Source organism: Pelecanus crispus, chromosome W, assembly GCF_030463565.1.
Source record: "Pelecanus crispus isolate bPelCri1 chromosome W, bPelCri1.pri, whole genome shotgun sequence".
NCBI lineage: Eukaryota > Metazoa > Chordata > Aves > Pelecaniformes > Pelecanidae > Pelecanus > Pelecanus crispus.
Window position 1 is genome coordinate 12,633,348 of NC_134675.1, and position 24,232 is coordinate 12,657,579.

Sequence of the window (24,232 nt, forward strand, 5' to 3'; positions counted from 1 at the left end):
CTCCTCTGGTGATATTCCAAAACTTTTGCCTTCTGGCCAGTCCACGATCACTTCCAAGATTCCTGGGCGACTGGGGTTTCCTATTCAAACCCCTTGTGTGATTAGTGCAACCCTCTTACTCCACGTAGCATCAGTTGCATGATGTGGAGAGGGGACCCTCCCTTTGAACATCCAGCCCAGCACCGGCAGTCGGGGGGCCAGCAGGAGCTGTGCTTCAGTACCAACCACTTCTGAAGCAGCTCAAACCCCTTCATATGCTGCCAGTATCTCTTTCTCAGTTGGAGTATAGCGGGCTTCGGATCCTCTGTATCCCCGACTCCAAAACCCTAGGGGTCGACCTCGAGTCTCCCCTGGTGCTTTCTGCCAGAGGCTCCAGGTAGGGTCATTCTCCCCAGCTGCGGTGTAGAGCACATTTCTAATATCCTGCCCTGTCTGGACTGGCCCAAGGGCTACTGCATGAACTATCTCCCATTTAATTTGTTCAAAGGGTTGTTGTTGCTCAGGGCCCCATTTGAAATCGTTCTTCTTCTGGGTCACTTGATAGAGAGAGCTTACCATCAGACTCTAATTTGGAATATGCATTCTCCAAAAACCCACAACATCCCAAGGATATTCAAAATTCTCAACAGCTGTTGTAACTAGGCTGAAGGAGAAAGGGATGGTGACGGAGTGGGGAAAAGCATTACCACAGAATAAATGATTGAGTTTTTCAAGAAATTTGTACTTCTCTGAATCTGGATACCCACTTCCATATAGAAAAATAGATGGACACAATAGGGGAAACTAGGCTTTGACTACCTGAAGTGCCTGAAGCCCAGTTTAGGCAGAACTGAGTCTTTGATCTTAAAGTTCTGTTTCCCAAACTGGTGAAGACCAGAGCCTCAGGAAAAGTTGGAAATTACTTAGAAAAGTAAAAAAATTCCTTTAAGGATTGCATGCATGTGATACACATTAACCATTTGCAGCTTATAGCTTGAAAGGGTGCTTTATTTTGTTTTGGTACAGATTCAGTCCAGTTCACAGAGAACACATTAATTAATACATATCTTCACTTTGTAGGAGAAATGGGCATGAACACATGAGCACTCAGTCACCAGCCTTTCATAGCTAATTTATGCAATATTTGCCTCTAAAGCACACAGGTTTCACTAACATCCCATATAGGAGCACTGTAACATCATCTCTAGAAACACAGGAGAGGAGGATGTAAAATTATATATATACTGCTTGTGGATTTATCTTTCAGAATCATGTTTTTGACATTAACTTGCAAGTTTGTTTTAAAAGAATGAGTCCCTGAATAATCTATGTTCTTCCTTGAGGCACAGGTTCAAGTTCAGGCTATGATAGCAATCTTCACTTTAAGCAGCCATGGAGAGCTGAGGACTCGGAGCAGCCAAAACTGTCTTAAAACCAGGTCTCCAGGTCTCTGTGAGCTGCAGTAACAGCTAATAGGAAAAAGGGTACCTGAATCTCAGCAGAACAGTCTCCCATGTTTAATCATTTTATTAGAACCTGAAATAGCAACGAAGGCAAGGATGTTTGCTAAATCAGTCCCTGTTAACCTACCAAACTTACCTTCATTGTTAGATATAAGGTCTGGTAGCACTCATGAGACTTTGGGTTTTTTTAAAGCACAACATAGGACTCAAGACTCCAAAAGCTCATCTATTTCCTTTGCAAATCCAGGCTTATGCCAGGTGGTCTAGCAAAAGATACTGTCACTCTTCACAAACCCTTCGTTACTTACATCAAAATTCTTTGATACACCCAATACAAACTCTCCCCATCACAGACAGAGGTTCTATCTTTAAACAAAATAAAGCTGATAAATACTGTAGGCAGTTATCTTCTACGTGGAAAAAAAAAAAACACCAAACAAAAACCACCAAAACAAAACAACAAACCCTCTCTCTGGAAGGGATTAAAGAAGGGTGACTTTTTTTTTTAAAACCATGCTGGCTGTAAGGGTGACAAAAACCCAATATCCTCCACAATATAACATGAAACCAGCAGGAACATGAAAAATACTGACAGAATGAAGATGAGAGGACAGAAAAGGGACTATGAAAGATACTTTCAGTCTGAAGCATGTTTCAAGTAGCTCAGATTTTCAAACATATTTTAAAAGTTTTGTGCACTCAACTTGCTCCTGAATACTCCACTATTTTTTCTGACTTTTCCACCTAATTACTTTTCTCTCCTCTCAAAGAGCAACAGAAAATGAGAAAACAGATCACAGGAGAGAGAGACAATGAAAGCAGTGAGTTAGCATATACTATCAAGTACAAAGTATTCTGTAAGCTGTCAAATATAAGAGCAAAATAGCAACTTTCATTTTCCCTCCACTTAAAGCAATCATGTTTTGAAAATGTTTAAAAGAAAATGTCCAAAGTTCATGCCCAAGCTCCTCAAAGTTTTAAACACAGCATCTTACAACTGGGAGAACACCGTTTATCTTTTTATTTGTAAACCAAAGTTTGAAATACCTTATAATATACTTTTAATTTAATTTTTCTAAAGAAACATCATTTAAGAACTGAAACAAGTGTGCCACTAAATGTTAAGGACCATATTTTAAACCCCTTTATTAAAAATGGCTATATAGGTATGATGAATTTAAGTTGTATTTTAAAACTAAGTGCAAAATTGGAAGTCCAGTCACAGATGATGCTGTAGAGTTGTGCTCAAGATAGAAGGGGTCTACCCATGGCAGGTACAGCTGCACACTCATAAGCTAACTCAGTCTGTCTCAGCCATGAATCCTGCAGATCTGAGTGACACTGCTGATTAGGTCAGTTTCATCTACTTAATATAAACTCTCCCTTTCTAATAAGAAGGATATTAACTAAAGCTTTCAGTTAAGCAATAAAACCTTTCTAATTAGCAACAAAAAATAAAAATTACATGCTTGCTGTTTCAGGCACTTTTAAGATCATAGTTTATTTACTGTAGGTAAAAAGCTAGTATACAGATTAAGGGATCCCTTAAATTTCAACTCTACAGTTATATACCATCTAGTATTCTTGCTCTGAATATTAACCAAAAAAAACTTTCTAAACACCTGTAAGCCCCACTATAAATCTTCATTGTTATGAGGAAAAAAAAATATAAATCAATGCTTAATTTGTTCAATGCATAATATTTACACTGTGAAACCAATGGGAGATAACAAGCAATGGCAAAGAGGCAATACATTTTTAAAAGCCAAAGTTTTATATATATTTTTTTTTTACAAGAGTGTGCTAATCAGCATAATTGTATATAAAAAATTAAAATATAGCAGAGCGTCCCATTACAGAAATTTTAATCATCTGAACTGCAGTCATTACTTGCTAACCATTTACATGCAACACCTGCTAGGACTGACTTTTTGTTTTTAAAGTGTAAAATAGATTACAAAGTTTGAGACAAATGTTAATTTGCGTACAAACAAAGTTAAAAAGTGCACTCAAGAATTGTACTGGTCACAAGCCTCTTCTATACAAGAGGGGGAAAAAAAAAAGAAAAAAAAGTACAAACGATGATAGAAAGTAGTCTCTTTCTATACACTAATTATTAAAGGCAATGCATAGACTGAGAATACCTGGATGGCAAACTCTGTAGACACTGGAAACAAACAGCTTTCACATACATGCTCTTTATAGGAGGCCTTTCTTTCCATCAAATGGCAATGGCTGATAGCAAATAAGGGGCACCAGGTGTACAACTATGTAGATCTTGCAAAATACTAAGATGGGGCAGTAGTTAATATACAATTTGAACTATATATACAATATAATGGAATGTATCCCATCCCAAAACTGTTTTATGAAACAATTGGACCTTTCTACATTAGCCTTACAACTCAGCTATCGTTCTAATGAAAACATAAGTGTACAAGAGACTTTTCATGTAAAATTTACAGGGCATTTTACAGGAACTATTGACAAAGCTGCTTAATGGCATTTCTGCTTTTAAAGTAAATTTGTTAGATATAATTGAAACAATATCTGTGTTTAAAATGTCCTGACAGACACTTCAACATGGAGCTTTGGTGATTTTAAAAGGCCCTTTTTCAGTCTGTTATGAATTGTACTGCAGAAGTATTGATGCATGCACACATCTGTGTCAGCTGAGACTAGTGATCCAACTGCATGCACATTTCCTCCTTGAGGTACTTTCCATGTTAAACCACTTCAATAACAGTAAGATGAAAAACAGATTAAACGAAGTATTTCAGATAACTCAAACTGAATACAAAATAGAATGCCAATATGGCAGTAAACCCTTTTTCTGTTGTTTTTTAACAGGAAGGTCTCTTGTACCAGCAGAATCCTGTATACGGATACACAGAGAAGGAGGGAACACACCACTTATAATTCCCATTAAACAAGAGCTGATTCATCATGTGAGAAGGTACAAATTACAGAAAACATGAATAGTCAATAGAAGAGAAACAACTGGTTTACATGAAAGAAGAGAGAACACTGCAGTCTGAACGCAGTTATTTTGTGAAAGCTGCTACAACAGCCCACAGAACCTCATTCGTGTTGGCTTTCATACATTCAGCCTCAGGGTCTAAATCCAGAAGCTGCCGCACTCTCTTTGTGGCTAAATCATACTGCTCATCCAAAAGAGGGGCAAAAGCGTTCTCCAGAACATCTGAAGCATGGGCTAAGTAAATGAGTGCCAGCAAGCGCTTGTCCATGCGATGAGGGTCATTCACCCATTTGTCAAGGACTGCTTCTTGAACCTTCTTGATGAGGCGCTGTTTGATATTGTTGTTGGTGAGAGGGTGCGTAGTCATGTCAAAAAGAAGGAAGTTCTGTTTCTCTGTTGTCAGTACACCTTTTTCCACTAGATTTTTAGCTAACCGTTCACGGACATTTCGCAATTGGTAGTGCAACTTCAATGGGTTCCATGTTTCACCTAAAAAACAAGCAAAAAAGCCAAGAGTCAGGCAAAGTTTAAGCTGTACTATTACAGCAATTCTCCCCCCTGCTGCAGAATGAGCTGTCAAATTCATATAGCTGACTATTACACTAAGATATTGTGCTCATGTCAGCATTTCTCTGACCTACCCAGACATATGCACAGAGGCAGAGACCATAATAGCCTCTTTGAGGAGTTTCAGTGTACATTTAAAGTTTGGATGAAATGCTAGCTAAGCCATGTCTTGATTAGGGATATGACAAATAAGCACTCTTATCACAGAATCATAGAATCGTTTAGGTTGGAAAAGACCTTTAAGATCATCCAGTCCAACCATTAACCTACACTACCAAGTCTACTCTAAACTAATCAAGGGTAGACTAGACTAAACCATGTCCCGAAGTGCCACATCTACCCGTTTGTACTGAAGGAAAAGAGAAAAAAAAAAAAAAGGACCCCCCCCCCCCCCCCGCCAAAACCAAAAAAACAAACCACCAAACAAAACACCACACACAGTCATGAAGAAAGAGTTGATAAAAACAAAAATAAGCATCTCCTCCAATCTTGTCCATTTGTCTACTTCCAGCCTTTTATCAATTCAGAAGCTGGAAGAAGTGTCATTGCCATTCTTTCTGCTAGAGACAAGCTAATACACACTTACCCTATATGTCCCCCTCGCTTCTCTATTTCTTCAGGTTTACATTCTTCTCTCCCTTCCTGCCCCCACCAGGTGAAAGTGACATGCACTGTGTGAATGTGGGTGTGTGCATTACACACAGGCACATGTTGGGCAGGGGCTTTGATGTTTCTATAAAAATTATTTCTAATGTTTTTTTGTTAAGGCAGGAGAACTGGGCACTTCAGAGTGTGTGAGCTTAGAGGAGGGAATTTTAAAAGCACAAAATCAGCATCAACAGCTACTGAGAAAGCTAAAGTTGCTAAGCACTGAGAAATCCATCTTTGCTTAAGAGTTTACTTAACAAGCTAAAACTTTAGGTCCAGCCTACCTAAGTATTTATTGTAAGGATTAAAATCCCCTCCTGATATAAAAGAGCCTATGCATTTTAAGAGGCGAGGGAAGAAACAGCATAAAGTATTTCTTACATAGATGTTTTTTTTTTCCCATAAATGATGTGAGAATTTATATATCAGAAAACTTTTTTAAAAAATCATTGGTTAATGAATAATAACACACAGATTACTTTAAGGTTTCTCCCACTGTGACTGAAGGTGACGTACACTGTAACCAAATAGCAGACAAGTAAACAATGAGGTGACACGAACTGCATAGTGAAAGGTAGAGAACGTACCCAGGCCTGAACTCCACAAGTCCCTGTAGGAATTACATTCTCATTGAATGCAGTTCCCCAGCTTGACCATGAATGAAATTAAGCTATCACAAACGCGGGGGGGGGGGGGGGGGGGGGGGAAGTCGTCTCCTTACAGTGTTTCACAGGGCAAAGGTAATTTCTTAGATGTTTCTAAATTTGTTACGTAGATGTGGCTATACGATAATAAAAATCAGTACTGTGGTGACACCTTGTGACCAATCTCCTCAATTACACAGGCACTTGCTTGTTCAAACACACAGCTGTTTGTTACAGCTACAGGAAGACCTAACATTTTGATCCAAACTTCTGTATTCCCTATACCTGCTTGCCTTAGAGGCCATCACATAAACAAGATCAGCCTGGCAAACATCGTCTTAAATGTGCATATAAATATTTCCATGATGGCTCTGAATACTAACTCCAAGCAGCATTCTTTGCATCACTGATAATTATGGATAGCTATTTTCCAGGATCAGGCCCTACAGCAAAATTCTAAGAGATTATCAAAAACCCAAAAAAGAACACCAAAATATTTTTCTTCAAAGTGCAGTTCTCTAAACCATGGGAAATGCAAAGAACTCTAATACCATTGTCCTGGTTTCGGCTGGGATAGTTAATTTTCTTCCTAGTAGCAGGCACAGTGCTGTGTTTTGGATTTAGGATGAGAAGAATGCTGATAACACACTGATGTTTTTGGTTGTTGCTAAGTATGGCTTATGCTAGTCAAGGACTTTTCAGCTTCCCATGCTCTGCCAGGTAAAAAAAAACCTGGGAGGGGGCACAGCCAAGACAGTTGATCCAAACTGACCAAAGGGCTATTCCATACCATATGACGTCATGCTCAGTATATAAACTGGGGGGAGTTGGCTGGAGAGCAGCAATCACTGCTCAGGAACTGGCTGGGTATCGGTCGGCAGGTGGTGAGCAATTGCATTGTGCATCACTTGCTTTGTGTATTATTATTATCATTACTATTATTATCATTACTATTTTACTTTATTTCAATTATTAAACTGTTCTTATCTCAACCCAGGAGTGTTTCTCACTCTTACTCCTCCAATTCTCTCCCCCATCCCATCGGGGTAGGGGGAGTGAGTGAGCGGCTGCGTGGTGCTTAGTTGCTGGCTGGGGCTAAACCACGACAGTCTCACGACAGGAGTATATCCACCCCTTATTCTGTACCATCTACATCAATCACAGGCCCTACCCTTCCCAATGTGTTCTAATTGGTCACCACCACTTTCCCTATCTTGATATATACACACAGATATCATTCCCTTTGTCTGTGGGCCATCCCTCCAAAATGTCCACAGAGTTCATTTAGTCCATGACTTGGGGTTCAATCTGTCATCACAGTCTTTCAGGGCAGGAGAGATGGTGCGTGGTGTTGGATTGTTGCATGCTGAAGCCAGTTCCAACACTACTGCACTTTGCTCGGTTTCATCACAGTTCATCTTCATGAAGCTGGGCAATTCTTACTGTAATACCATTGATGTGGCATATAGGAACCATAAAAGAGATGACATACAGCATTATATAGAAATTAACATCATACCATTCAGTTCATTGGCTATTTTCACCCAAAATCGAATCCCCTTGAGGTACACATCGGACTTCCCCATCCTCTCACATCACCCACCAAGTGCACCCAGGTCCTTGAGCAAAAGCAATCCCACAAATGGATTTGCCTTTGCCCGAGGGGGGAGTAACCCAGACTGTCTTCCCCAGCATATTTTTTATGTGCACTACAGGGACTTTATCTCCTTCTACAGTACGTAAAAGTTTTGATTGGGCAGGGCCACCTCGACTGGCAAATCCCCTGGTGTTGACTAACCAGGTGGCTTTTGCTAAATGTGTATCCCAATGTGTATCCCAGGTGTCTATGAGGTTGTTTTTGGAAATGAGTCCCATAGTCTGACTCGATTCTTTCTGGGGTGCCACGTTGCCACAGGCCTTGCTTTTCCAGGCCCAGGATGGTGTTCCGGGCGGTGGCATGGGGCACGGGATATGTTTCCAGCCATTCGGTGGTTGCTTCCACCATGGCGAGCACATAGCGCTTGCCTTGGCGGGTTCGTGGGAGTGTGATATAATCAATCTGCCAGGCCTCCCCATATTTATATTTCAGCCATTGCCCACCATACCAGAGAGGTTTGAACTGCTTGGCTTGCTTGATTGCAGCGCATGTTTCACATTCATGGATAACATGTGCAGTACTGTCCATAGATAAGTCCACCCCTCAGTCACGAGCCCATCTATATGTTGCATCTCTTCCTTGATGGCCTGAGGCTTCATGGGCCCACCAGGCTATAAATAATTCACCCTGATGTTGCCAGTCCAGATCCACCTGAGCCACTTCAATCTTAGCAGCCTGATCCACCTGCTGGTTGTTTTGATGTTCTTCAGGGGCCTGACTCTTGGGTACATGAGCATCTACATGATGAACTTTTACAACCAGGTTCTCTACCCGGGCAGCAATATCTTGACACAACAGGGCAGCCCAGATGGGTTTGCCTCTGCGCTGCCAGTTGCTCTGCCTGCATTGCTGCAGCCACCCCCACAGGGCATTTGCCACCATCCATGAGTCAGTATGGAGATAAAGGACTGGCCACTTTTCTGGTTCAGCAATATCTAAAGCCAGCTGGATAGCTTTCACCTCTGCAAACTGACTCGACTCCCCTTCTCCTTCAGCAGTTTCTGCGACTTGTCGTATAGGACTCCAGACAGCAGCTTTCCACCTCTGATGCTTTCCCACAAGACAACAGGACCCATCAGTGAAAAGGGCATATTGCTTCTCATTTTCTGGCAATTTATTATACAGTGGGGCCTCCTCGGCATGTGTCACCTCCTCCTCTGGTGATATTCTGAAGTTTTTGCCTTCTGGCCAGTCCATGATCACTTCCAAGATTCCTGGGCAACTGGGGTTTCCTATTCAAACCCCTTGTGTGATTAGTGCAACCCTCTTACTCCACGTAGCATCAGTTGCATGATGTGGAGAGGGGACCCTCCCTTTGAACATCCAGCCCAGCACCGGCAGTCGGGGGGCCAGCAGGAGCTGTGCTTCAGTACCAACCACTTCTGAAGCAGCTCAAACCCCTTCATATGCTGCCAGTATCTCTTTCTCAGTTGGAGTATAGCGGGCTTCGGATCCTCTGTATCCCCGACTCCAAAACCCTAGGGGTCGACCTCGAGTCTCCCCTGGTGCTTTCTGCCAGAGGCTCCAGGTAGGGTCATTCTCCCCAGCTGCGGTGTAGAGCACATTTTTAATATCCTGCCCTGTCTGGACTGGCCCAAGGGCTACTGCATGAACTATCTCCCATTTAATTTGTTCAAAGGCTTATTGTTGCTCAGGGCCCCATTTGAAATCTTTCTTCTTCCGGGTCACTTGATAGAGAGGGCTTACGATCTGGCTGTAATTTGGAATATGCATTCTCCAAAAACCCACAATGCCTAAGAAAGCTTGTGTTTCCTTTTTGCTAGTTGGTGGGGACATGGCTGTTATTTTGTTGATCACAGCCATTGGGATCTGACGACGTCCATCTTGCCATTTTATTCCTAAAAATTGGATCTCCTGTGCAGGTCCCTTGACCTTACTTTGTTTTATGGCAAAACCAGCCTTCAGAGGGATTTGGACTATTTTCTTTCCCTTTTCAAAAACTTCTTCTGTTGCATTGCCCCACACAATGATGTCATCAATATACTGCAGATGTTCTGGAGCTTCACCCTGTTCCAGTGCCGTCTGGATCAGTCCATGGCAAATGGTGGGGCTGTGCTTCCACCCCTGGGGCAGTCGGTTCCAGGTGTACTGAACACCGCTCCAAGTGAAAGGAAACTGTGGCCTGCACTCTGCTGCCAAAGGGATGGAGAAAAACGCATTAGCAATGTCAGTTGTGGCATACCACTTGGCTGCCTTTGACTCCAGTTCATATTGAAGTTCTAGCATGTCTGGCACGGCAGCACTCAGCGGCTGTGTAACTTCGTTCAGGCCACGATAGTCCACTGTTAGTCTCCACTCCCCATTAGACTTTCGCACTGGCCATATGGGACTGTTAAAGGGTGAGCGAGTCTTGCTGATCACTCCTTGGCTCTCCAGTCGATGAATAAGGTTATGGATAGGAATCAGGGAGTCTCGGTTGGTGCGATATTGCCGCCTGTGCACAGTTGTGGTAGTGATCGGCACCTGTTGTCCTTCGACCCTCAGCAACCGCACAACAGAAGGGTCCTCCGAGAGACCGGGCAAGGTGGACAGATGTTTCATTTCCTCTGTCTCCAAGGCAGCTGTACCAAAAGCCCACCAGTACCCTTCTGGATCCTCTCCTAAGGTAATCTATGCCGAGGATGCATGGAGCATCTGGGCCAGTCAAAGTGGGGTGCTTCTGCTACTCATTCCCACTTAGGCTCACTTTGTCCTCCAGTACAGTGAGCTGTTGGGATCGACCTGTCACTCCAGAAATACAAATGGGTTCTGCCCCTCTATAGTTTGATGGCATTAGGGTACACTGTGCACCAGTGTCCACTAGAGCCTTATACTCCTGTGGGTCTGATGTGCCAGGCCATCGAATCCCCACAGTCCAGTAAACCCAGTTGTCCCTTTCCTCCACCTGGCTGGAGGCAGGGCCCCTCTAACACTGGTCACAGTATTCGCTGTTCACTTCCTGTAAATGTGAATCAAAAGTCCCCTGATCAAGGTCGGAAGTAAAATTAGCCCTCTTACTCTGTCTGGGGAACTGCTTACTGGAAACTGGAGCTGCAATTTTCCTGGGAGAACCGCCTTTTGTAAAAGTTTTTCCTTGCAACTCACGCACCCATGCCTCTAGGGTCGAGCTAGATTTTCCATCCCACTTCCTCATGTCCTCTCCGTGGTCACACAGGTAAAACCACAGGGTGCCCCTTGGTGTATATCCTTTATATCCTCTCTTCTGAGCAGGACGTTGACTCCTAACGTCTGAGATAGTGGTCTGTACAGGTGGGGAGTAGGATATATCCTCTCTGATTTGCTGTACCTTCAGGGACAGTTTCTCTACAGCCGAGACACAGGCCCGTAGGGAGGAAGAGTTACTTTCTTCGTATTCCCGGACTCAGCTCGTCACTTCATCCACCGTTGGTGCCTCGTCATCTTTCCAGGCCACTATTGCCAACGAGTTGCTATACGATGCTGGTGCATTCTGTAGCACCTTCTGCCACATGGGTCGTGTGCACCTGACTTCATCTGGATCTTTGGATAACTGCTCATTGTTCAAGTCACTATAAATCACCTCCAGCATGCCTAATTCCCTCAGGGACTGGATACCTTTCTCTACAGTGGTCCATTTGCCTGGGCTGAGGGTTTGTGCCCCTTTTCCAATTGCTTTGTCAATGCCCCCTTCCCTAGAACGGGATCCCAGCTGTTTGGCTTCCTTACCCTCTAATTCTTGGCTACTGGCCCTGTTATCCCAGCATCAGAGCAGCCAGGTGACAATGTGCTCGCCTGGACGACGACTCGACTGAAATTTTTTCGCATACCTCGCAGCTCACTCAAGGATAAGGATCGGGTGGTTTCCATCTCATTTACTAGTTCTTCCTCCTCTTCTTCCTCTCCTTGTGATGGCCCTGTTTTTTCATCATCCCTCTCTAAACGAGCCGACTTTTGCTTCCAAGATTTCTTTTTGGGTATGGAGGCAACTGATACTGGCACGGATTGGTTCCCTGGTGTAGCCGCAGTGCCTGTTGCCAGGGTTGGAGTAGCCACAGTGCCTGTCGCTTTGTCATCAGATCCAGAGTCCTCCTCTTCCCCTTGAGGGTACTGAATAATGTTGAACAGGGCTTGATGGGCATGGGCCAGCTCCCAGCACATTGCAGTGATTTGTGTCTCTCTGGAGTTGCCAGGGTGACAACATACTTTTTCCAAATACTTTACTAGTTCTTCAGGATTCTGCACTTGTTCAGGGGTGAAGTTCCAAAACACTGGAGGTGCCCACTGTCCTAGGTACTTGCCCATACTATTCCACACACCCTGCCACTCATAACTATCCAGCCTTGGGGTGGATCTCTGGATGATATTCTTAAATTGATTACTAACCTTTGTCAAAACAGAAACAGTATTCCCAAGAAATAGCAATAGATGTATATTAACTACCCAGGTATGTTCAAGATACTGAAAAGTTGTAATGAAGGAGGAAACATCATAGAAGAAGGTAGCAAAGGTGCCACTCTGTATTTCCTCCACAACAAGCCTCTCGAAGGAAGAGGTATAATTGCTAATTCTCTCCATGAGGTGGTACCCCAAGTACAGTAATGGCTTCAGTAGAAACCCCAGATACCAAATAATGGTAAAGGTCAGTGTTTTAATAACAAATCTCCCAGGCAAAACATCATGAATCACTGCAGAGCATAGCACACTGCACAAACCAATACCAATCTAACATGTACAAAAAAAAAGGAGCACGGTGCAGATCAGATGAACTAATATTGTGACCGGCAACTGTTAACAGATTCCTTAATACGCTCTGGTTAATCTGTTATTATCTCAAACCCTTTGTTGCCCCACGTTGGGCGCCAAAAAGGACTGTCATTATTTAGCCCCAGACAGCAGCTAAGCACCACGCAGCTGCTTGCTCGCTCCCCTTGCCCCAGTGGGATTGGGGGAGAGAATCAGAGGAGTAAGAGTGAGAAACACTCCTGGGTTGAGATAAGAACAGTTTAATAATTGAAATAAAGTAAAATAGTAATGATAATAATAACAAAATAATAATAATATACAAAACAAGTGATGCACAGTGCAATTGCTCACCACCCACCGACTGATACCCAGACAGTCCCCCAGCAGCGATCGCTCCCCCTGGCCACCCCCCCCCCCCCAGTTTATATACTGAGCATGACATCATATGGTATGGAATAGCCCTTTGGTCAGTTTGCATCAACTATTCTGGCTGTGCCCCCTCCCAGTTTTCTTGAGCACCTGGCAGAGCATGGGAAGCTGAAAAGTCCTTGACTAGCATAAGCAGTACTTAGCAACAACACACTGATGTTTTAGTTATCAGCATTCTTCTCATACTAAATCCAAAACACAGCACTATGCCTGCTACTAGGAAGAAAATTAACTCTATCCCAGCTGAAACCAGGGCAACTATCCAAGAACTAGTAATTAAATACCCACGTGTAAGTAAAAATGATTGATCTAAGTCTCAGCCACAGCACTGACAATAACTATCTTCCCAGAGCCAAAGCTTAGCAGGGTCAGGAAAACCTTAGCTTAGCTCAAGGAAAACCTACAACATTGTTCATTCATTAGTTGGCCTTTTTTGAATCAGTACTAACTTGATGTGCTCTGCACTGTGAGAGAAGGTGAAATGTCAGCAGAAATTATGCATTTGGGACAAGAAAAATTAATTGTTTTTGCAGGCTGTAAAATTGAAGGGGAGCTGATCAAGAACTAAACTGCAAGGCTATGCAGCAGCCATGCCCCCTACTGACAAGGGCTGCTTTCTTCTCCTCTCTCCCCCCTCTGCCTGACAGTCAAGGAGCAAGAGGGGAGGGATGGCAAGGGCACCAAGTATAAACTGTATGCGAGTATGCAAGGAAGGCTGTTTCAGGTGGTGCAGGACAAACGGGAAGAACATAACGAAAACAAGAAAGCAGAGAAAGCTGGAGAGATTTTTCTCATTTTTGAAACCCTTACTTATCTGTTGTTACAAGTAACAAATAGATTTAGACAGACAACTTCAAGTCTTATTAACCCCTACCTCCCAAAGTCATATTGCTGACAAAACAGTGGGTTTTTTTCATGCACTGGTTGCACAACTAAGTACAACTCTGATCTACTCCAGGGAAGCTGCATTTTGTGTGTTTTGTAAAAACAGACAAACCTTAGTGATGAATTTTGGCTACAGAAAAAAGAAAAACCACCAAACAAACAAACAAAAAAACCAAAAAAGTACTACATGTTAAAAGATGGTCATTGTTAATTTCAGTTTAATTTATGCAGCCTAAGAATACAAATGTTGGTGAGGTATATGAAAAGTGTTAAGTGCAATTGTAAAGATGAAATCTAATTGACATTTCTTTTTTTGGCAACAATTTATTAGCTTTACAGGAAGAGCTGTGTGCAAAGTACTCATCTTGAAAGACTTTGTTTTGAACAACTAGAAGTATCTAATATTTGAAAATATTTGTTACATTTCTCCAGTTAATGGAAAAATAGAAAGAACTCTTGTCTTTTTATTGTTTCTTTATGATTAATGGCCAAATCACCCTCAATTTTTACATCTGAACAATGAACTCCTTATCTCCTTTCTTTATCAAAAGATCTGAATACTGAATCCATACGGCTATACTCCAAACTTCCACTAAACCTCATTTCCAATTACAGAGAAAGGCAGTTATATCTCCAGGGTGCAGTCCTGATTTACTTCAGAGTCAGCGGAAGACAACCTCTTCCACAAAGTAGAGATGTCCTCTGACACTTCCATCTAGATCCTTTCTGTACCAAGTTAAGTCAAAAACAACAGTTACTTATATTTGATTCAAGGCTACAAAATCAACAAGAGACTACTTCAGAGGACAGACTAATTAACTTTTTTGCATACTTTCTCCCCAAAAATCTTACAGTATAATCTCTAGTGATGCCAGATAATTAGCTTTATTGGGGGGGGAGAGGAGCAAATACATTATGTTCAAGGCTTACCACTAAGCAGTTCAATCCAATTTTGTACTGTTTCAGGAGGTTGGGTCTCTTTTATGTGTTTCAGAGCTTCATCAAGCAGAACATCCCCTGTAGGAGCATCTGACTTGCAAATCACCTAGGACAGAATAAAATGCAGTCAGTATTTTGACTTAATTCATATACCATAAACATCCAACAATAAAAACTGGAAAAATCTACCTGTTATCAGAACCAAGGAAAATTTTAAGGAGTGAGGAATCTTCTCTAAGAATATGCAAGTTAAAAAATACCTAGTTGTTTAAAAAGCTATTTAGGATTTTAATTACAAAGCTACATTAAGTCTTAAGTTATCTATAACCTAATTAACCTTAATTGACTAAAACTATAGTATTAATAACATGCTTAATACCTATTTTTTTAAGGAAGATAATCCACTAACCTGGCCAGGTCCTTTGCCTCCTCCCCAAAACAAGGTATACTACAGTGTTAAATTCCTCTCTGATGGCAGTCAATTTTACTGCTTCAAGTCAATTTATTCAGAATACTGCAGTTAAACAATTAGGCCATGTGAAATTGAGAAATCAATTAGAAAGTGAAAAAGCAGGAAAACTGGTTTTCTTCTTCCATATATCGATAGATAAAAATAGGTTCAAGACAACATCTATAAGTTTTACAGCTCTGAAGAACATGTTGACCAGCAACACTACATTCCATTCACTAACAGTTAAAATACACATATTAGGCAAAATATGTACGTACCAATAAACCCTTTAATATGCAATAATAAATGCAATATCACTTAAGTTTGTTATTTAATAACTTCTAAAATTATTTGAGTTCTTCCCCCAAGCGAGCACGGGGGGGGGGAGGAAATCATTCACACTAACATAATAAAATTTAAGAATTTGGGTAACTGCTTGTTTACCAGTATTAGTAGTTATATAAACCATGTACAAATACAATTTTTTCTGGTTAGAAAAACAAGAGCACCAAACTAAAACATACAAATTTAACTAGCCCAAGTCAATATGTTTGAATAAAAACAGAACAACAACAAAATTCTGTCTTTCTTTAGGAAAAGAATAATTACTACTGTTTCAAAGCTATTTATGAAAATAATGATTAAATCTGGCAATTTAAATAGTTTTACAAGTTAGCACTTTATAAGCATCAGGTAAAAAGATAACAGGCAATTTATAGAGAAACTAACACATCAAAACAATTCCACATATACAAGAGAAGCAGCAGGTGAAAGATCTTATTTTTAGTAAAGCTTCACAGTAGTTAGAAAGGTGTCCTGGAAAAGCTTTAAGCGTCCTACTGAAATATATCCCAAGTTCAGTTCTGTTCCGTAGTTCTAATGATCCTTACTACAAACAATAGAGGAGTACAATACATTTTCATAGGGTCTGTAGATGACACTGAAATGAATTGCAATGGTAAGACAGCTTCAATACTGGCAAGATGATCCCAAACTGGAGATGTGTACAAAGTCAATGAGATGAAATTAAAAAGAAATGTAAAGTAGTATAAGTCAGGATGAGAAAACAGACAACAAATATAAAAGATATAATAAATGACTATATAGTTCAGAATGGCAAAGAAATCATCTAGTAATTCTAGCAGTCGACTATGAACCAAATGAATCAACAAAAGCCAAGTCTTTTGACAAAATAAGAATACTATGTTCAATTTAGATAGTGTCTATAAAGCACAGAAACTAAGATTTTAATAGAAATCAGCAAGAATGAACCAGTCCACAATGCCAGGCTAAAAAGAACGTTTGTTTAGATCTAAAAAGCAGCATGTAAGATATTTTTACAAAGAGGGTATCAAACAGTAGTTTAGGGTGTCTACTTCGGGAAAAATAAAAGATACTAGCTTATTCTGGATATACAGAAGATGCAGGATGTATTGTCAAAAACTTCAGCAGGCAAATTAAACATCCAGGGAGGTTGTTGAATTGCATTCAGTGGAGAATTTTAAGACTAAACATCTGCCAGGGAGGGACCAGAGAAACCTGATTTTCTGTTACTACATCAAGATTAAATGGTCTCTTGAGATACTGTCCAGATCTCCACTTTTGGAAGCTGGATATTACTCCAACCATAAATCTCAGATATTCTGCTTTAAGAACACAACTACATTTTAATCCAGACAATCCCTATTTGAAACTAAACACACAACAATGCATCTTTATCTTTCTGATTTACAAGCTTGCGCCATAGAGTCACTCAAAACCTTTATTAAACACATATAATGATATTACATATCTTCCAGTTTTATATCAAGATGTGGAATTTTTGGAAGTTTCTCTTCTTTAATTAATTATACAGGAGCATACTTTTAAGTTGGGTTTTTAAGCTGCTAGACTGTGGTTATTAATAGCCACCCTTCAGATATTCCTTTAATAATTATCCTAAAAACACCCAACTTATTGATCTTTACTTCTTTTTAAAAAATGACATTCCAGCAGTATTTTAGTTTCTTTGATGTGCCCCATATGATTTGTTTCACAGTAACCTTAGTTACACTGGACCACTCCAGCCTGCTGCAGTTGGTAACCTACTACTCACCATATCACTTTAACAGGTAAGATGTGAAGTCATCTTTTTGACCTGTTTATTAAAACAAAAACACACGCACACCCCTCACTGAAGAGATAGATCCCACACTTAAAAGCATTTAAGTAAGATTTTTTTTTAAAAGTTTAGAAAACAGCTTTTCTTGCTTATTTGGGGTTAAGATACTTTTTTCTACCACTGCAAAGAAGTTTAAGAAGTTAGTCTGAACATAATCCACCATGACAGTATGAGCCTAAACATGCAGGCATTTAGAGGAAAGAGCTGTAAGGAGCATAGACTCTTCCATTCAACTCAGTCAGGGATCCATAAGCTCTTGGGAAGCCACAATACACAGTGATTTTGTTTCCAAGTTTACCGTTCTCTGCAGCCAGGCATACAGCACTGTTTCTTCTCACTTCTCTGCTACATTGCATATTCACTGCACAGATTCTTCTGATTACCCTTCCCCTCAAAAGTATTTTGGTTCACACTTCCATGGTATTTCTCTTCCCCTCCCTTTCCCAGCACATGCAGACAGGCAACAGGGGAAGCCCAGCCACCTCTCTCTCATATGCTCATGGATCTGCTCTTGAAGGAGGATTTATTGATGAATGCTTCTTGGTTCACTCTCTCCAGAGTCATAACAGCACAAGAAGAGTGGGGAAATCGAGTGGGTTGGGGTCTTGTGAATTGAATCATTGCAGAAGATTAAGCATCCACAAGGGGGTATTTTTTCTCTCTCTTTAATAGATGAGCTAAGGTAGAGAAAGAAGCTAAGATCCTGGTTCTTCAGAGATGATGGTCCTTAGCCTTATTGCAAAGAATATTTATTTATTCCAATTTTTCAGTGATTTATCATGTACTAGATTTGTCTTGTATCCAACTACTGAGGACATTTCAATTATACAGAATATTTAATTTTCCACAATGCAGCTTTGCAATTAAACAATGCTAAAGATGAAGCACCTCTTGCATTGATTTTTAAGTAAAATTCATTATTTAGTTTTAATACAAAAATTCACTCATGCATTAATCACTTAGAATTGTCAGCTATAAAATATTGAAGTTAATCTGCCAAGGATTTGTTGGGATTTCTTTTAAGAACTGTAATTATTGGGCTTGCTTTCTGAGACTGTAAGACAGCACAGAGTACCATTTTCTATCTTCAATAACCACTAGTCTTAGAAATTACTTTATTTATACATAAACCTCAACATTCATTTATTTGTTTCTAAAAGTGATACCAGTAGATAGAACTCAAAAATGATGCAATGATTACATACTCTGAAGCCAAATTTACAAGGATGTTGCAGCATAAAATACATCATATTGACTTTCAGAAGTTTCACTAACGTTTATCAAGTCCTTGTCTGCCAGTTTCTCAGTCTCATTTGTCTCTGTGGCATTCAAGCATGTATTTAACGCATCTTGATAATTTCTGAAGTTGTGTCTTAGAAACTGCAAAAAATAATCAGCAAAGATCCACCTGATTTAATGCTTGAAGTGGAAATCATTGTAGCTAGCTATCTTTTAAGTCAGCTGTGTGACCAAGACCACCGTTAGCTGGTTATAAATCCATACTACTGCCCAAAGAACTAGTTCTACTCTCTTCTTGTTCTCACCTTATCGCTTGTGCCAGCAGTCTCACTTGTGCCCCACCTGATGACAAGATCAAGAAAGTGATTCAAATAAAAACTAAACCGATCAAAGAAGTGAATTAGTTTTCAGCCAGAGTGGTTACCTGACAAGGCTGCACAAACACTAGTAACAACCCAAGAGAGACTCCAATAATAAGCCTCTTTGCAAAGACAGGACTACCCTTCTCAGCTGCAGCACAGGCTAAAGTGACTGAAGCCTAACTCCTCCCTTCAGACCATGGCTTGAAGATACATACAGGGGTTTGAGTCACAAATCAAAGCTTTAGTTCTAATGAGATTTTACCTTTCCACAAAGTCCCAGAATAGAGCAGAGGCAGGGAGGGAGAAGGGCTAGCCTGAGGGGCAGAAGCTATATAAAAATGGTATTGCCACTGAAACTCCACCTCGCTGAATCACAACCTTGGATGCAACTAGACAGCTCATTCCACTCACTAAGCACAGTATTTAATTCACAGAGAAAGCTAAGGGCAAGGGGAGCAAAGCCTGCAAAAGGGGGACAAGGGGGACACTTGGTAGAGTTGAGACAATTAAATCTAGCAAACACAGAAATGAGACTGAAATTTAGTGTTAATGCAAGACTTCAAAATAAGATATAAACCAACACAAGTCATTCATGAGAAGGATTTCTAAATTGAGAGAGGTGGGGCAAGTAGAGAAGAAACATCATATATATCAGTAGTTAGGGATTTTATTTGCAAGAAATTCCTTAAGCAGAAATCAATCTTCATTTGAATTTTATATTAAGCCTTTTTCATAGAACCCTCCTGCCTGCAAAAAGAAATCTCTCGATTGCCTTACAACAGCAGAAAAAGCAAAGCATTTAATATTAGGTAGCTTTTAGCTCTCCTTAAACAATGGGGAAAAAATAAAAACTGAAACACACACACCAATCCACCCCCAAAAATCACATGATAAAATTAAAAAAAGGAAAACAATAATTTTGCTTGTATTCTTTATTGAAGATATGCACAGGTTACTTTTCCATTTTCCTAAAAAGACACAGTTAAAATTTCAGTTAAATAGAGCTGACAAGGTTTGTGTAGAATGAAAATAACTGCTAAAGAAGATTCCTGAATGCCTAAGGAGCCAAAAGCTTTGGAGGAAAAAAAAAAAAATTGTGCAAACTAATCAATGCTGAATATGCTTAAATGAAGCTAAAAGTAGTAGGAGCTGTTTGTCTGAACAGAGGTTCAATTCTTCAGAAGAGGAGGAAGCTGGGAGAAGGTTGGGGAATTTGTAAGCTTTACTTTAAAAAATTTAGCATGGGATAATATTGACAGGGAAGTGTGCCATAAAAGAATTTATCTGTGATAGTTAGACAACATTTGACCATGTTTTCAAATAAACTTATTTTACAAGTATCCTCTAAAGCTGATGAAGTAAAAATTCTTCAAACAGTGTGACTTTGCACATTTTGTACTAAGGAAAAAAATCCAGTGGCAAAAGTAATAATTTAAGGCGCCTCAAATCTTCAGCCTAATTTTAAGGTTTAAAGAACCTTAAAAATTTGCCCATCTTAAAGGTCAGTAAGTACAACAAATTTAACGCACCGGTCACATGCTTAAACTAGATACAATTTTGGGTTCTCAGGGGCCCAAGGTACAAAGATCGTTTCCTTCCCATGCATTGCAAGCACTAACTGCAACACTGTGTACACCAGAATTAAACTGGTGACTTGCAGGATACATCTGGCAGGCTGTCAGTTAGCCATTCCTCTCAGCCCCAGCCCACATCTCACCAACATTGCAAAATCCAGTTCCTTCAGCAAATTACAACTGGTGCTACTGGCTCTCAGCAGCAAATGCTGCCACCGCACCCTGGCCAGAGCCACTGCCAACTGTTTGTGCAAGGTTCCCAACAGCAGCAGGAACACATCAAGAGAACAAACAAGAGCAGAGAACATGTACAGAAGATTTTAACAAGGCACTTCAGCTCACCGTTTAAACTCTTTAGGTAATAACTCTGCATCTAACTTAGGTCACTACTCAGAATCCCTATCCCCATATAAAGAAAAAAAAAAAAGTCTTTTTCTTTTCTTACTAGTTGTAATTTATAGCTACTGTATTGCCTGGAGCATGACACAAAAGTAAACGTGACCATTTTCCTCCACTTACCTTTCTTGTTAATAGACTTTTGCGCCTCATTCCACAAGCCTCTAACTGAAGACGCCCTCGCAATGCCAATTCGATTAACATACAGCCACGCAATCCTGAGGAGATGCAATCATTCCAGAATGACGTGTAGCCCTGTGAAGAATGAAAGACAGTAAGATATTTCCATCTCCACCTGAAAGCAAATAGAAAAAGAGGCTTACTGCATTCTCTAAGCATTTCTCTGGCCCTCATATGCTTCTGAAGTAGCATCACTAGTCAACTACCATTCCTGTAAAACATGAAAAACAGACTCATCCCCTATTAGCTTCGACACTTAGTCTCTGCTCTTCGAAGAGCAGGGAAACTTCAGGAAAGTGATACAAAACAAAACAGCAAGATATCAAGAACTGAGAGATATAAAGTGGAGTTTATATGCAGTCAAAATAAACTTATTACATTTTTAAGACATCAAGCATTTGGCATCACCGACATCACACAGGCTTATTTGAGTTTCCTGAGAAATATTAACATGATTTTACATCCATAAACAATATGGCACCGATGAAGTAATAATAACCTGAAAAATCAATATTACATAAAATATGGAGTATATTGGAAATTAAAAGTCCAAACACAAATGTGGCAATCAGTACAAACCACAGAACAGATTTTTCAGCTTGAATATAGTAAACCAAAAGACAAAAGTTTTCAAGCAAATATTTGGAACAGCTATTAGTTTGTCATTTAAATCCTTTGAAAACATACTTCTAAAACTTGATGTATGTTATTCTTATATGGACTGCAAAACTGCAAGCCACATTTATTCTATGAACCACACCACATCTACCATGCTTTTTCATCTATATTTCTACATTGACCGCTGTCTGCTTAAATGACGGAACAGAATATTTGACCCAACACATTTACTCAATATCTAGAAATACATGTATTGACTTTGGTACTCCATTGCTCAACAATTATGACACCCCCCCCCCCCAATCTTATAAAAAGGATTCTATTTTAATTACAGAGTAGCCAACAGTTAAATATTAAAAAACATGCAAGAACAGTATCTAAGACAAAACAAAATAATTCTGAGAAATTATTTGTCTTTTGAGAAATGATTGCGGAAACACTTGGTATGATCCAGAAAGACCTTCCAAAACTCCTCTAGTGATGCATCTCTGTGAAAACATTCACTTTGGGATTCTTTAGAGAAAAGTACATGAAACAAGAAAAAATAAAAATAAAAAAAAAGGAGAGAACACTCCCTTTCATAAAATTTATCCTAACCAGTAACAAAGACTAGCTTAAATCAAGAGCAATACAATTTTATTCTATTCACAAATAAAAGCTGCCAATGTACAGAGGTATCAGATGCATACATCTGAAGTCTGCTAAACACACAAACCAGTCACTAACACATGCCATTAAATATAGATTTCTAGGAACATGATAATATTTGTTTCCATTTAGCACTTAGCTATTTTCAAGAGCTGTATTATACAGATGACCAATACTTCTGAAAATTCTACAAAAGCTCTGAATCTCTAGAAAGTAATTACTGAAATATGTCACAGATTTATTTTAAAGGCCATAAATATAAGGTTGGAAAGGCATTTGAGAAGTTATCTAATCAGCCTTCTACTCAGAGCTGATAGGAGAGTAGCTGATACTCCCAAAGTCAGTCAGCCATTCTGTAAATTAAGATTTTGGTTGGCACCACACATTTCTTTGCCAAAAAACATGCAAGATAAGGTGCAGTATTTGCTTGACCAAAAAAAAAAAAAAAACCAACCCCAAAACAAAAAAAAAAAACACACCAAAAAAACACCACCCCACCCACAACAACAAAAAAAAAAAGACTCCTACATTCTACTATTTTCAATCAAATAGCCTCTTTACATAAAAATAATTTTTGAAATCAGACAACACATATGCAAACTAAAAATCTATTGGACAAACCTACAGCTGTGGCATGATAAATATACACTTTTTTCTATTCACAAAAAGTGTTATTATGCAAACAATTCAAGCACTAGAAATTTTTTTTTCCCTTGTTTAGTAATGAAAACTGAATTTATTTTTAAAGTGAGTATTTTTCAACAAAGTGACGTTAACTACACCACTCCCAGTAGCAATTACCAGATGTAAACTCCTCTGCTCCAGCAGTTATTCAACATATATGGCCTCAGGCTGTGGGCTGCAGAGAAATACAGGATCATAGGATAATTCAGGTTGGAAGGGACCATAGGAGATCTCTAGTCCAACCTCCTGCTCAAAGCAGGTTCAGCTATGAAGTCAGATCAAGTTGCTCAGGGTTCTATCCAGGCAAGTCCTGAAAACCTCCAAGGATAGAGACAGTTTTTAATCAAGTGATCCTGAAAGTCAGCTCAAAAAGATTATGGTCTTCATAAATGGAACTGCTTGCTCTAGTTGACTAGATGACATTAAAGTCGTAGAACGTATACTGCCTCACCTTCTGTTCTGGGTTTTTTGGTGGGTTTTTTTTTTCCCAGGCTCAGTTTGCAGGTGATCCACAAGAGAAGGAATATCATATTTCAATATACAGCGATTATACTGCTATTAAACAGTGAGGAAAAAGATATTTTATAACAGTGTCATCCTGAACATTTTTCAATCCATTAAACTGATCTTTCCAGATAGTTCAGGCAGATAGACTGATCGTTTTTGGCACTTACTGCAAAGACCTCAAACAACTGAAGGAACCTTCACAGAAGGTCAGTTTAGCACACAACAGTCTAACTAAATCATCCTTTAAATTAACTCAAACTTCCTGGTGTACCTGAAACAGAGTAGAAGCAGACATTTATCTTCAACATTGCAAACAGCTCCTTGACACCTACTTTAAATGGCATACAGCATAACTAGAAAAAGGTGCACAAAGGTGCACAAAAGAGAAACAATAATGCTCAGCATTATAGAACTAGTGCCTATTAAAGAGGCTATAGATGGACAGTGAAGAAAAGGGGTAGAGAGAATAATAACATACATAAAGGGAGAAGAGCAATAT

The 24,232-nt window shown here is 39.9% G+C and overlaps 1 protein-coding gene across 1 annotated transcript in view; it reads right to left on the reverse strand.

Annotated features, from left to right (window-relative positions):
- Positions 1-4,475: 4,475 nt before the first annotated feature.
- Positions 4,476-24,232, reverse strand: part of LOC142596504 (Golgi phosphoprotein 3-like) — a 40,488-nt gene continuing 20,731 nt past the window's right edge. Inside the window, exons 2-4 of the mRNA XM_075725631.1 lie at positions 21,220-21,351; positions 14,905-15,019; positions 4,476-4,911 (exon numbers count right to left, since the gene is read on the reverse strand). Of these exons, the coding sequence (XP_075581746.1) occupies positions 4,487-4,911; positions 14,905-15,019; positions 21,220-21,351 (672 nt within the window). The 3' untranslated portion in view covers positions 4,476-4,486. The remainder of the gene's footprint in view (positions 4,912-14,904; positions 15,020-21,219; positions 21,352-24,232) is intronic.